The sequence below is a fragment of the Erigeron canadensis genome, chromosome 3, assembly GCF_010389155.1.
Source record: "Erigeron canadensis isolate Cc75 chromosome 3, C_canadensis_v1, whole genome shotgun sequence".
NCBI classification, from domain to species: domain Eukaryota; kingdom Viridiplantae; phylum Streptophyta; class Magnoliopsida; order Asterales; family Asteraceae; genus Erigeron; species Erigeron canadensis.
Genome location: NC_057763.1, coordinates 16,951,033 through 16,966,325, shown reverse-complemented (window position 1 = coordinate 16,966,325; position 15,293 = coordinate 16,951,033). Strand labels below are relative to the sequence as shown.

Sequence of the window (15,293 nt, the reverse complement as noted above, 5' to 3'; positions counted from 1 at the left end):
AATCTCTGTCTTCCATTTGTTGTCTTTGACTTCAACTAGAAGGTCTTCAGATTCTAGTCTTCAGATCTCAACTGGAGGAAGTCATCAGTTGCTAAAACTGTACAATGCAACTGGACTTCTAATATTTCGGACAATTCTGCATGCTCTCCAGATGTCGCTGGAGAGCTCCAGTTTACAGCTTAAACTGGACCTAACAAATTCCCCCTAATTGTCCTGAAATATTGCCAAGTATTTTCAAACTTGTTTCTATACAAGTTTAAGTTTGAAATACTTGAGTTTGATAAAACCTATTAAGTTTCCAAAACATTTTTATAGATCATCAAATGTCTTGGATTTAGTTTTAATTGTTTGTAGATCTTATCAGATATCTTACTTGTGAGTTACAATCTGGCAACTTGTATATACACAACATTTACAAAGAAGTTACAAGAAAGTAAACAAAATTACAAGCAGATAGTTAGAAGGAAAACTTAAACAGATGGCCCTTCGCCAGTTTTCCTTCTTTTTGTAACTGATGAAATTGGTTGTGTGTCCTCAAGATCAATGCCTAATCTTTCTTCAATGTTTTCCTTGAACTTGATCAGATTTTGCAGTACATATTCCCAGCCCTTTTCAACCTTGTTCTTCCTCTGCCTCCCTTCCAGCAGCCTCAACATCTCTACATGCTCAGAATGGCCATACTGATGGACATCCGGGTTCTCAGTCGTTCTCTTAGGTCCACCAAAGTATTGTACCTCAACAACAAAATGCTTAGCACCAGGCTTGATCGAAACTTTAATATCAGTGATCTTACCTCTATTGTGCCTTCGACGTTGTACATCAGACAAATATGTGCGAGCCTCAGATTCATTTGTCAGTTTAATCTTGCTCGTGCTCAGCTTTTGAGTAGCAGCTCGAATATCATCAGTTGTGGGTTCAGATGGTTCTACCCAAGTCCTTAGATTTGCATCCCTTGACAAAGCCTTTTGTTTTCTTCATTTGGACTTGGGTGGATTCAATACTTTGCTGACCACCTTCTTTACCTGCTCAATTCTCTTGAGAATCCCTTCTGACCTAATCTCTCTAGCCTTCTCCACCGACACATTCAAACACTTGGCATCCAGTTCAGCCTCATCATCCTGATAGTGTTTGTCCAGTTCAACTTCAAGCATCTCCTTCAGTGCATTGACTATCCTTGGATCTTCTTTGATTTTCTTGTATTCAACAAGTGTCAAGCCAAGGAGTTGAGCATCAGTGACATCAACAAGAGGGGTTGGAAGATTTTTTCTTGATTCGAATTGGTTTGCCTTCATCTGTTTCTTCCTTTCCTTGACCAGGTATCCCACTCTTGCTAACTTCTGACTCTCGCTTTCAGTAACTAGAGGCAACAAATCAATATTGCCAGTTTCCAACATGGGTGCATCGGTGGCCGGTTCCATAGATTCATCAGCAGCAATGGCCTTTCCCTTATCAACACTCCCCTTCACGACATCATCAAACACTTCAAACACCTGCTCACCAGCCTCAGTACTGGTAGCAACCACCATCTCCTTCCCTGCACCTGAAGTCTCCACAAGAGTGCGAGGGGCATGAACAGACCTTTCCCCTTTGACAGTATCTAGTCCTTGCCTTATAGCTTCAAAATCGGCATGACTGGAGGCCAAGCGATCTAGAGGCTGCCATGATTGCATTGTCTTGCACTCTTTGAAGACTCCACAGATCATGCGAACTGTCCTCCACAGATGATTGATCTCTTGAGATTGAGTCATAACGTTGCCACTTGTTTGCTCTTGACTCTTTAAGATTTGTTTGAGTATGGAAGGATCATCTAGAGAAAGCCCAGTTGTAGGGACTTCCTTAACTCCTTCAGGAACAACCTCCCTTTCTTTGCCAGCTTCAGTGGTCAGATTTGATATAGCAGTTGAGTGTTCAGACACTTTGCTGGCCAGTGTATCCAAACTGCACCTCAACCGATCGATCTCAGATGTAATTGGAGTGAGATCGACCTGGGGCGTTGCAATCTTGGTGATCTCAGACATCACCTTTTCGATCAAATTATTCTCACTGGTAGCCAAAGTTTCTTCGATCTTTAGACCCACTGAAGAGGCCAACTGACTTCCAAGCTCCGTCAATCTAGGCCAGGTTTGTTACACAGCTCTTGCACCTGCCTTTCCAGATTCTTAATATCAACCTCTGATGATCTGACAGTGCTGTTCAGCAGGTTGGATATTGAAGATGTGACTCCAGATTGAGTCAGTGCGAATGCCTCCCTTAAAGATGTTGCCAGTTGGTTGGAGGATTCCACTAACTCGTTCAGCTTGCCAAACACCAAGTCCTAATTGGCAGAGAACTTGTTGATCCCCAGGTCAACCACTTTAACATTTTGCATATGATCCTTTTGGTACCTGGAGAGGGACTTGGTGTTTTTATCGAGTGTCTTTTGAATCTCCTCAACCCTCGCGAGAAGGTTTGAGAGATCGGCTTGGAAAGACACAAATTGGCTTTCCAGTGACGGAGGAGAAGGAGTCACTGGACCAGCCCTGAAAGCTACAGGTGCAACTGGACGAGGTATGACAATATTTGGTTCTCGAGTTGCAGTAGCGTCAGTTGATAGAAGAGGAGGGGTTGTAGAAATGAAGGGAAGAGATTCAATTTGTCGTTCATGCTGAGAATGCTCAGGTGTGAACGACGGCGACGGTGGTGTTAGGATGTGTCTATTTCTAGGCACACCCATAGAAGAAAGTAGTTGGCGAGAGGCGAATATAGGAGGTATATCTAAGCTTTGTAAAGTAGTTGGGGAAACTGAAACATGTGGTTCTTGGTGTTGACCAAGGAGAGAAGGGAGCTGATCAAGTACAGTTGCATCAGCCATCTCCTGGTCAGATTCAGTCTCAGATGAGTCCGAAGACTCAAGCTGAAACTCACCCTCATTTATGCCAAGATCCATAAATGTTGGGGGTGGCTGAACAAGTTGTTCAGACTCCTGATGACCAGTTTGAGTAGCCTCAATGGTTTAATCAGTTATGGGATCCGTTGCTAAGGCATCTTCTCCCTGGACAGAGGTAATTGGTGCCTCAACTACAACTGCTCTATCCTCAGTTGCAATATAGTGGGCTGCGGCTTCAGAGACCACAGTCACAGGCTGTGACTGGTCAGATGTAGCAAGTCCTGATCTGGATCTCCTTCTGCTTTTGGAAGATCTCCTTGCTTTAGGAACCGCCTGGACTCCAGCTTCTGCCACAGTCACAACACCGGCAGACGAACTGGTGGGTCCCTCATTATTTTGAGGCCCGCCCAGTTGCCTTTCTGACTCACCAGATGGTGGTGCATCAGTTCGAGAGAATGCAAAAAGCATTCTTGGGGAAATCTGGACTTCATCAGAAGTGGACACCAGATTGTCCAGATTCCTTAAAAGTTCTGGCACAGAGAACAAGGATTGTGTATTGTTGTACTCTTCTCTGCCCAGAACATGAATGAAACAGAGGGATAAAAATCTTGAGAAGGGGATACAAGGACCCCTGTTGCCTTTCAACTTAAAAACCAGGCTTCTGAACAGGATACCAGCAAAGTCCACCCTCAGTCCATTCCAAAGGCAGTAAGCCATCTCTGCCTTGAAGGAGTTTATCTGGTCCAATCCACCAGAACTCCCCCCAAACTTTCCACCAAGTGGACCATAAAGAACTTCCAGGATGGTGAAAGCCCTCTCATTGTAATGGATCCCTTGGTCTTCAAAACATCTCCCTCTACAACCTCCTTATTCCCCATGTCAAGAAAGACCTGACGGAAATTTATATTTGAGGGAATCACCACTGGACTTTCACCTTGTCTCCAGTAGTTGAGGTTAAGGGCCTCCCTCAACGTTCCAGTGGTGATGGTACATGGGACTGACCCATCCTTTAAAGAAAAGGAGATGGATGAGCAGTCATCAGAAAGAGAAGCAGTGTACCAGAACTCGCACAAGTAGTCGTGAAACAGCTTGTTTGGGTTCAGAGAAAAGGCATCGTTGAGGGGAGAAATCCGAAGAAAGGATTGGATTTTCCCAATAAGAGAGTCAGCAGCCTGGTGCCCTTGAAGAGATGCCATTGGATTATTTGGATTTAATTTGATTAGTTTTGAACTAATGGGAGCACCAGTGGCACGAGTAACATTTTGTGATGGAGTATACACAGCAGTGAGTAGATTCACATCACGAGAACGAGATGAAAAAGAAGATGATTTAGGAGCCATTTGTGATATTGGATTTAGGGTTTTGGACTTAAAGAAGAAAGAGAGAAAGGGATCTCGAATTGTGAATGATTGGAAGAGTAAATGAAAGGAATTTTGAGTGTAGTAAATGAGAAGGATATTTGGTGGGGGTATATATAGGCAGTAAAATATTGCCAAGATATATACGAAAAGATATTTTTAGTCCCCAAATTTTGAAATAATTTGTAAAAAAATTGATTTTCAGAAATTTTGAGAATTCAAAAATAGTTAATACCTCCCATCAAGCATTTAATGCTACGACGGCTGGTATTCCCACTCACCCACTAACTTCATCAATACCCATAAAAAGTGCAGTACATTTCAGCAAAAAAGTCTTGACACGTAAGACATGTCAGGTGACGTTTGTGAGTGCGAGATGAGCACTCGAGTAACATCACGTGTCACAAGTATCCACCAAGTAAAACATAACGTTATGAAATCTAGCTGACCACCAATTTGAGACAAGACTAAACTAGCAAACTGGAGAAATTTTTCAGATGCCAGTTTCAACTGATGACTTTCAGTTGCATTTTTCAATAAAACAAATTTAGTTTGAAAAATATTTTGAGTCTTTTCCCCCTAAAAATATGATCCATTTGATCAATGACTAGTCTTTGAGTACATCAAGGCGTTCAATCTCCAACCAATCAAGGATCACCTGGACCATCCTCAACTGAAGGGCCTCTCCAGTTTAATGAGGATTTAACATACCCAGTTCACTGATGAGATGTTTAAAAGTTTTCTCATCAAGAGGTTTTGTAAAAACATCAGCTAACTGTTTATCAGTGGGGATGAAATGTATTTCAATGTCTCCTTTCATAACATGATCACGAATGAAGTGATACCTGATATCAGTATGCTTTGTCTTTGAGTGCATTACTGGGTTGTGAGATACAGCAATTGCACTGGTGTTGTCACAAAAGATTGGGGTTCTTGTGAATTTCATACCATAATCAAGTAACTGGTTTTTGATCCAGAGAATCTGGGCACAGCAACTGGTCGCAGAAATGTATTCTGCCTCAGCAGTAGACATTGAGACCGAAGTCTGCTTCTTACTGGTCCAACTCACCAGTTTTCCCCCTAGGAAGTGACATCCACCAGTTGTGGATTTTCTATCAATCTTACAACCTGCATGATCTGAATCTGAATAACCCATTAGATCTAACCCTGAGCCTTTGGGATACCAAAGACCAAGACTAGGGCACCCTTTCAGGTACCTGAAAATACGTTTAACAACATGCAAGTGTGATTCTTTTGGATTTGCTTGAAATCTGGCACATAGACATGTTGCAAACATTATATCTGGTCGACTGGCAGTTAAATACATCAGTGAACCAACCATTCCACGATATTCTTTTTGGTCCACTGGTTTGCCATTTGGGTCAGAGTCCAAATTTAATGGAGCTGAAATAGGTGTGGTTTTAGATGGGATAGAATCATATTTGTATTTTCTTAACAAATCTCTGACATATTTTTCTTGGTTAATAAAAATACCATCCATGGTTTGTTTGATTTGTAAACCTAAGAAAAATGTTAATTCACGCATTAAACTCATCTCATATTCTTGAGACATAATTTTCGAAAACCTTTTACACATTCCATCATCAGTTGACCCGAATATAATGTCATCAACATAAAATTTGTACCAGCAAGATATTACCTTTTTCTTTCAAGATAAACAAGGTATTATCTATTGCACCTCTTTGAAAACCATTTTTGAGAAGATGTTTAGTTAGAGTGTCATACCAGGCTCTTGGGGCTTGTCGAAGACCATACAAAGCTTTGTTCAGTCTATATACCCAATGAGGATGCTTTTCATTTATGAAGCCTGGAGTCTGCGTAACATACACTTCTTCTTCCAACGTGCCATTCAGAAACGCACTTTTTACATCCATCTGGAAGACCTTGAATTGCAAGTGAGCAGCATAAGCCAAGAAAATTCTGATGGCTTCAAGTCTTGCAACTGGAGCAAAAGTTTCATCGAAATCAACACCTTCTGCTTGACAATAACCCTTGGCAACCAATCTTGCTTTGTTCCTTATAACATTGCCATCTTCATCCATCTTGTTCCGGTAGACCCACCTCGTTCCAATGGGTTCTCTCTTTAACCTTGGAGGACAAGGAACAAGCTCCCAAACATTGTTCCTCTCGAACTGGTTGAGTTCTTCTTGCATAGCTTCAACCCAGCTTGGATCTGCCATAGCCTAGTCAATCTTCTTCGGTTCTATCAATGATAAGAAGGTGACGTTCAAGAATTGATCACTTGTGGCTCTTCTAGTCTGAACCCCACTATCTGGATTGCCAATAATCTGCTCGATGGGATGAGCAGCAGTCCATTTAGTGTATTGACTAGGTTGATATACTACAACATTAGTGCACCTGACGATCTCCAACAGATGCAGCAACTGGAGGAGGATCAGTCCAAACTACTTCAACTTCATCATCAGTGTCAACTGAAGAGTTAACATGATTTCTTCAAACAAAGGTATATCTTGAAGATCTGGAGAAGCTTGAACTGGTTCTGATGTTGTTGTGGCACGTACATCAGATCCAATTATCAGTTTTTCAGGTAGGTTAAAACTAATAGAAGGATAAAATGAGGTGTCACTGGAGTTCTTCTTCTCCTTAACTGGTTCCAAGACTTGATGTCTGGAAACATTTTCTGGTGTAGTAACTGATTGATGAACCTGATCAGATACACCAAAATCAACTGGGACAACTGAAGATAAATCAAGGGTTGGTCTTTTGTTGATTGCTTCATTTGATTCATCGAATGTGACATGAATTGTCTCATGTACCTTTTGGAGTCTATAATTATAAACTCTATAGGCTTTTCTAATATCTGAATACCCCACAAAGACACCTTCGTCAGCTTTTGCATCAAATTTTCCCAACTGACTGGAATCATTTAAGATGTAAACTGGACAACCAAATACATGAAAGTATCCAATATTTGGTTTACGATTCCTGAGGACTTCATAGGCAGTCTTCCTGTGTCTTTTGACATAAACTGACTGGTTTTGGGTGTGACAATCAATTGCCACAGCTTCAGCCCAAAAACAGGTGGGAAGACCAGATTCAGATAACATACTTCTGGCAGCTTCAATCAATGTGCGATTCTTCTTTTCAACCACACCATTTTGTTCTGGAGAACGAGTTGACGAAAGTTTTGAGAAACGCCAGTGTCAGTGCAAAATGTCTCCAATTCTTTATTGATGAATTCTGTACCATTATCACTTCGCAACTGACACACTTTCTTGGTATACTTGAGTTCAATTCTCTTGATGAGAGAGATAATTTCACCAGGTGCATCACTCTTTGATCTGATAAATATCAGCCAACAGAATCTGGTGAATTCATCGACCACAACTAAAGTGTATCTCTTGCCAGCTTTAGTTTGAACATTCACTGGACCAAAGAGATCCATATGAAGCATGTGAAGAGGTTCAGTGATACTGAAATTCTGCCTGGTCTTGAAACTAGCTCTTTTCTTTTTGCCCATTTCACACTCTGGACATGGCTTCTCCTTTTTAAAGGAAAACAAAGGTATCCCATCCACCAGTTGCTTCCTTGACAACTTGTTGATATTTTTGAAATTAAGGTGGGATAACCGTTTATGCCACAGCCAGTTGGTGTCCTCATCAGCCTTGACATAGAAACAATGCTCTTTTGGAGCAGGCTCCATGTCCATGATGTACACATTCCCTTTTCTTGGTGCAATCATGACTACCTTCCAATCCTTGCTAAAAACAGTGCCTTGAGCAATGTCGAACAGTACCCTATATCCATCATCACAAAGTTGACTGACACTTATCAGGTTATATTTCAAACCATTGACAAACGCAACTTTTGTGAACTGGATCTGCCCATTGTCAACAACACCATATCCTTCAGTTTTCCCACTTCCATCATTACCAAATGTCACTGCTGGTCCATCACAGACAGTGAACTCTTCCAGCAGGGGCTTACATCCGGTCATAGTCTGGCCAGCTGCGCTGTCCAGATACCAAATATTCTTCTTTCGATCGCCCTGCACACCGAAGTAAGTAATTAGTTATTTTTGTGAACCCATCTTTTCTTGATGGGTCCACTGGACTTCTTCTGAGAAGTCCCAGGAGTTTGACTTGGTGTAGAACTGGATGAAGAAACTGGAGGGTTCTCTCCAGCTTCCGGAGTAAAAACAATTGGTTTTAGTGGAATATTATCCTCCTTTTTCTTTTCGATGTTTGCTCCTTTCTGAGCAGATTGTTTTATCTTTTGTTTTTGAGGAGGGTTTTGACATTTTGTTTTTCAACTGAAGAAGATGCAGCTCCTTCCAAATTTTTAATTCTGGCAGTACAACTTTGTACCTGCCTTGACAAATTTTGGAGTTGACTCTCCATTTTTAACAAAATGCTTTTTTCATCAGGCTGCTGGCCTATGGACTTGGGCTCAGCGGGGGTTTTAGTCTTTTGAGTTGAGGACTCATTTGACTTGTGAGGTAAAGGATTGTCACCAGAATCCTTTTTAACTGGAGGTTTAGCCTTCTTGGCTCCAGTTTTGACCTCAACAGGGTTGGTCTTAGTGGATTCAGATTTGACAGTGTCAGAGGAATCATAAGGAGTTTCAACTCTAACAGATTCTGGCAATTGGTGAATTGTGGGTAAAACAGCTGCCATCTGAAGATCACCAGATTTCCAGGCAGTTTTTTTAGCATCAATGGTTTTAGAAAAAGCGTCATAATTTTTACCAGATGCTTGTACCCAAGAATTGATAACCATGTGTTCCTTTTCAAGATCAAATTTTAGTTTTTGGTTATCTCTTTCCAATGCCTCATTTTTCAAATCTGACTCTTTAAGAGCCAACTAGACACTTTGCAAATCATTTATTTGACCTTTCATGTTGTTAAATTCAACCAAAACTGTTTCTAAGTATCTTTCACAGTCAGTTCTCATGGTTTCAACAAATAACAAGTCATCATTCAATGATTCAGCAATATCCAATTTCAATTCTGAATCTATCTCGACATCATAATCCCTTACCTTCTTTAAAATGATGTCAACGCATCTTCCTGAAACAACATCATCTTTCACCACTGGTTGTTGATTCTCCAATGCCATGAAACACACATCTCTAATCTCTTCTCCATCATCAGATGAGTCATCAGAGAGTTCCCATTTCCCTTCAGTTTGAGCCATCATGCACTTGTTCTTTTCTTTCTCCTTTTCTTGTTCAAGTGACATGAGAGCAATCTGGGCCTTAAGTTTCTTGTATTTGGCCTTATAATCATCAGTTTTAACAAAATTTGGGACAATAGGACCAGTTTGGTTGGTCAACTGACTAGATCTGCATTCCTTCATGAAATGGCCTTTCTTACCACATTTGTAGCAGGTAAGATTAGCCTTATCCATAGAAATTGAACTGGAAGCATTATTGGACCCATTAAATCGATTAGATTTATGCTTAAACCTATTAAAGGTTTTAGCAATCATGGCTACTAGATCATCATCGTCAGTTTCCTCACAACCATCACTAAGATTTGTGGTTAGGCCAGAGTTCAGTAAGTTGTTTAACATTTCCTTCATAGAATGTGACTGGACATTCTCAGTAGACATTAAAGCAGCACAAGGTTGCCCAGTAAAGTTGGCAGCCTTGGAACTCTGAGCATGGTTTAAAGCGTCTTGCTCAACCAATAATCTTGCAGCATCGTTATCTACAGTGAATCTGAAGGCTCCATAAAGAGAAGCAAGAGTATGGCTATGCAAGGTCTTTCGTTGTCTTAAGACAAGAACCATGTGTGCCCATTTGGATGGCAAAACATCACAGAATTTTTCAAGAAGAATATCCTTGTCCTTCTCCACTCCCAAGCCTCTAAGTTGATTAATTAGGCCAGTAAATCTGGTATAAGTACCAGTTAAACTTTCATTGGGAAGAGCAAAGAAGGATTCATACTTCTTGTTAAGTGCAACCTTTCTGGTGACAATGGTGTCATTTCCTCCTTCAAACTGGAGAACTAACTCATCCCACATAGATTTTGCACTAGGAAATAGCACAAGGGTAGGAATTAGTTCCTCAGGTATAGCAGAAAGGATCATGTTTTTCAGTTTGGTATCAAGATCAACCAATCTGCGATCCTCATCTGACCAATGTTCCTCAAATTTTTCCCTGGTGCCTCTTCTCCCAGTAGGGTCGAGAAAAGGGCTAACACCACTGGACATGGGTATATATGGTCCATCCTTAAGGATTTTCAACATATACCTCTCTATCCCACCAAAATGCAAGAGCATTCTAGCCTTCCATGTACCAAATGTCTCACCATTCCCATCGAATTTGGGAACAGAAGTGTTGGAGTAATGTACATGAACATGGTTAGCTCCTGGAGTAGGAGGAGGAGGGTTAGTGTTTAAAGGAGTTGTAACATTAGGATTAGATTCATTTGGACCAGAACCATTCTCACCTTCAGCAGCCATCGAAGCAGACCTAGGTTATAGAATTGAAACAATTCAACCTGGCCTGCTCTGATACCACTTGTAAGTCCCAACTATTACTAGATGGGTGCTGAAGACACCTCTATGTCGATGGTGAGTGAACTTTGCAACACAATCAACTAATCTGGATATGACCAGTTTAGATTGATTGTGTACCAGGTTAACTGGAGATAATGTATTAAGGTGATAGAATACGTAAGTTAATACAATGCAAGTATAAAATTTGGTGAGACAATATGTAATTTTCAAGTGTATTTTATTTATTGATCGTTTAAATAAAATACAAGGTTGTTGCGGAACCAAGATAATACAAGAATGTAAATATCCTAACAACCCATGAAATACAATTAATCTAATCTTGGAAATTATCCTAAACAATCAAAACACTTAAAGTTGTGAAATGTTCCTTTTTGCGATTGAGAGAATATTGCACAAGTTCACCAATATTGCAGAATATATGTATTTGCAAAGTTGTTGAAAATGCTTGTGCAAGGACCTCTATTAATAGTCGAAGATTGAGCATGGGGATCTCAACTTTGACGTACAAATATGGTTGACAGCACACAAAAGTATTGTTAAATAATCCTTTGTGTGTGCTAAATAAAGTAAGACAAAAGGTTACTTTATTCAACCACTCTACATCTTTGCACTTTAATCCAGAGACAATATTATTGTCCGGTTAAAAGGATGTAGTGTAAAAGGTCCTCCTCGTAATCAGTGTAAAGCTTTGTAAGAGCAAACACTGGAGGATTCTCCAGTTGATTGATCTGGTAGATTGTCAACTGGGCTTCGCTGCCATTGCCAATCTCTGTCTTCCATTTGTTGTCTTTGACTTCAACTGGAAGGTCTTCAGATTCTAGTCTTCAGATCTCAACTAGAGGAAGTCATCAGTTGCTAAAACTGTACAATGCAACTGGACTTCTAATATTTCGGACAATTCTGCATGCTCTCCAGATGTCGCTGGAGAGCTCCAGTTTACAGCTTAAACTGGACCTAACAGATACTATTTCCTTTGAAGATGATGACTTTGATGACGTTATAGAACCTCATCATGATGGTTTAGCCATTACTCTCTTTATTGCTAACCACTATGTTCGCAGGTTTTTAATAGATAATGGAAGGTATGTGAATATAATCAAGTTGGAGACACTAAGAAAAATGGACATTTCTGAAGACAACATTATTGGCAAAATATCTCCATTAATTGGCTTCAGTGGAGAAACCAAATATACTGTGGGAGAAATTAAATTGCCAGTATATGTGCAAGGATTGAACTCCATGCAAAATTTTGGTGTGGTGGACGTCCTCCCAGGCTGCAGCATCATCCTAGAAAAACCATGGATTCATGAAATGAGGTTTGATATGTCTCAATTTATACATAATTCTCACATCTTATTTGGACGTTTTAGGTACGTTTGATAGCCGTTTATACATGTTTTGTGGTGATTTATGGTATTTGATAGTGATTTCAGGTCTAAAGCAAGTTTATCGCTCACAAATGGTAGAAAACGACTTAGGAAAGGTCTATACGCACTAACAGATGAGTATCGGTGAAGAACGAAGCTGAAATGGCGAGTCCAGGCAAAACTAGCGGTGCTAGCCACCGAACAAGTCAACTAGCGGCGCTAGCTGGAGCCTTAGCGGCGCGAGCCACTGAACCAAGTCCAGTAGCGCCACGATCTGGAGTCCTAGCGGCGTGAGTTTCAATTTTCGTTGATCAGAATTGCTTAAAAATGCTCCTAGCGGCGCGAGGGAGGGTTCTAACGGCGCGAGATGGAGCTGACATGTCGATTTTCTCTCTCTTAGGGTATAAATATTACCCACAACTCAACCTTAACCCTAATCTTGGACACTTTAGCTCACACACTTATACTCCAGCCGTTTTTCAAGGTTTTCTAAGGTTTTTCATCACTCCAACATCATTGGAAGATTTGAAGATTAAATTTAGCTCTTGCTTAGTGATTGTAGCTCGATTGTAACCTCGATTTGGATTATTACTTCATATTTGGTACATTATGTCTTCTTCTTTATTTCAATCTTTAGCTCTTAACATTATGAGTAGCTAAATCTTTATACATCTATGAAGATGAAGTGAAACAGTTAGTTATGGTTGCATAATATTTTGACTTAAAGTTGGTTTTACTTAACATTTTGTCAAGATCTTAATGAAGTGATTTCTTCTACTTAAATTTGTGTTCTTGGTGATATGTGTATCCTTCGATAGTGGTACTAGTCGAATGCAAGTATAATTTTAGTTTGTCTATAAATAACTTTTACTAGGTCATGGTATGATAGTAAAGAGTATAAGTTTAATAAAAATTACTTTGTTAAGTGGATTTAACGGTTGGTGGTACCACGTTTTTTTTCACAAAGATAAAATTGTTATTTAAATAATCAAGCAAACTAGTTAGTTCAAGGAATTGTAATAGGGTTGGTGGTACCACTTGTTGCAAGAAATTGAGTTGATTAGGTGATTGAGTAGATTTTACAAACGTAGTGCACCCGTTTGTGCTTTTGACTTGTCACGATTATTATCACCAACATTATTGAATTTTGAGCTTAATCCATATGCAACCTAGACTTCTTGTGGAGCGGATTCGACATAGATGGCTTTTTAATTATTGTTTACACTAAAACCATTTTCGATTAATTCTTCGGAATTACTAGTTTGTTTTAATTTCCGCAATCTAACTTTTCTAAACGCAAAGTGACAATTCGGTCACAAACCAAACTTTCTCTTGATTTACATTTTTACAACCTTAAGTACAACATTCAGTCCTTGTGTTCGATCCTGGTCTTACCAATTAACTATATTACATACGAACAGGTACACTGCCCGTAAGTGTGTGGTAGTCAGTAAGCGGTAGATCTTGTTATAAATTATTAAACTCGATTTCACACATCAGGGCAGTACCATCAACATACCACCAGTGTGTTAAAATTCCAACGCCTTGGGGAGTCGTTACCGTCAAAGGTGATCAACAAGAAACTAAAGAATGTTACACATCAGGCATGAAGTCAACAACAAAGTAGTTTCTTCATGGAGGAATGGAGATGACAAGTACAAAGGACCCCAACACCGGAATGAAACCGTAAATGCCATATCTACACGGTCCGGGAAGGTAGTTTCTTCTCCCATTGATAAATCTTGTGTTTCTAATGTTTCTCCACAGGTTAAGCAATTTGATGAAGATGTTGATGAAGAGGTAGAGATGGAGTCACCGCTGGTGGTGACTACTCCGGTTCCTAAAGCCACACCAATCAAGGAACCCGAAGTCAAACCATACAAGCCCAAGGTCCCTTTTCCTCAACGCTTGAGGAAGGAAAAGATTCAAGAACAATACAACAAATTCTTTAACATGATAAAGTCGGTGACAATCAATGTCCCACTAGTTGATCTTATTTTAGGCATGCCCAATTATGCCAAGTTCATCAAAGAACTAGTTACGGATAAGAAGAAACTTGGTGAAGTAAAGGCAACCTTTCTAAATGAAGAATGCTCGGCGGTTATCAAAAACAAGCTTCCACCTAAGCTTTCGGATCTAGGGAGTTTCTTAATTGCTTGTTCATTTGGTAAAAAACTAACTTGTAAAGCATTAGCCGACCTTGGGGCAAGCATCAATTTGATGCCCTATTCTGTTTTTGCCAAGCTTTCTTTGGGGCAACTAAGGCCCACCAAAATGAGCTTCCGCCTTGCGGATCACTCTTTTCAATACCCATTGGGGGTGGCTGAAAACTTGCAAGTGCAAGTAGGCCAAGTTGTCTTTTTAGTTAATTTTGTAATTTTGGAAATGGAGGTGGACACCAAGGTGCCTCTCATTTTGGGCCGACCATTTTTATATACTGCGGATGCTATCATTCGGGTAAAGGACAAGGAAATTTCCTTGGGTGTCGGGGAAGATTGTGTTGTGTTTAAAATTGAAAAAGCTTTGAAACATTCTTATTCTTCCGATGACACTTGTTTTAGAATTGATGTTATAGATGATGCGGTCAAGTTGGAAAAATTAGAGCTGGTAGGAGTTAATGGTGAAGAAAGCGATGAGAGAATGGCAAGAATTGGAGAAGGAGATGTCACTAGTGACCAAGTTGAAGAGATTTTGGCAGTTAGAATGGATGACACCCCATTGGAAGACGAGGGATTTGAAGAAATTGAGGTAATTCCAAGTGCCAAGCTACCCACTTCCATTGATAATCCTCCAACGGATTTAGAACTAAAGCCATTGCCCGATCACTTGAAGTATGCATTCTTGGAAGGTACATCTCTACTTCCCGTTGTTATCTCCTCATCACTCTCGGGTGAGGAGAAAGCTAGACTCATGACCATTCTAAAGGCCCATAAAAAGGCCTTTGCTTGGAAGACATCCGATATACCCGGGATAAGCCCCGATTTTTGAAACACAAAATCAATTTAATTGAAAATGTGAGACAGGTAATTCAAAGGCAAAGAAGGATTAATCCAAACATGAAAGATGTTGTGAAAAAGGAGATTGTTAAGCTACTTGATGTGGGTATCATTTTTCCAATATCGGATAGTCTATGGGTTAGCCCGGTACATTGTGCACCATAGAAAGGGGGGATCACCGTTGTCACAAATGAGAAAAA

General features: G+C 40.2%; 1 protein-coding gene across 1 annotated transcript; it reads left to right on the top strand.

Moving 5' to 3' along the window:
* The first annotated feature begins 13,687 nt into the window (after nucleotides 1-13,687).
* Nucleotides 13,688-15,085, top strand: LOC122591576. The gene has a single exon (XM_043763837.1). It carries the CDS (start codon nucleotides 13,688-13,690, stop codon nucleotides 15,083-15,085), a length of 1,398 nt encoding a protein of 465 aa, XP_043619772.1.
* Nucleotides 15,086-15,293: the final 208 nt, after the last annotated feature.

Bases quoted from the DNA above. Each gene is read 5' to 3' on its own strand.
- LOC122591576 (XM_043763837.1), top strand. From the start codon at position 13,688: ATGTTACACATCAGGCATGAAGTCAACAACAAAGTAGTTTCTTCATGG.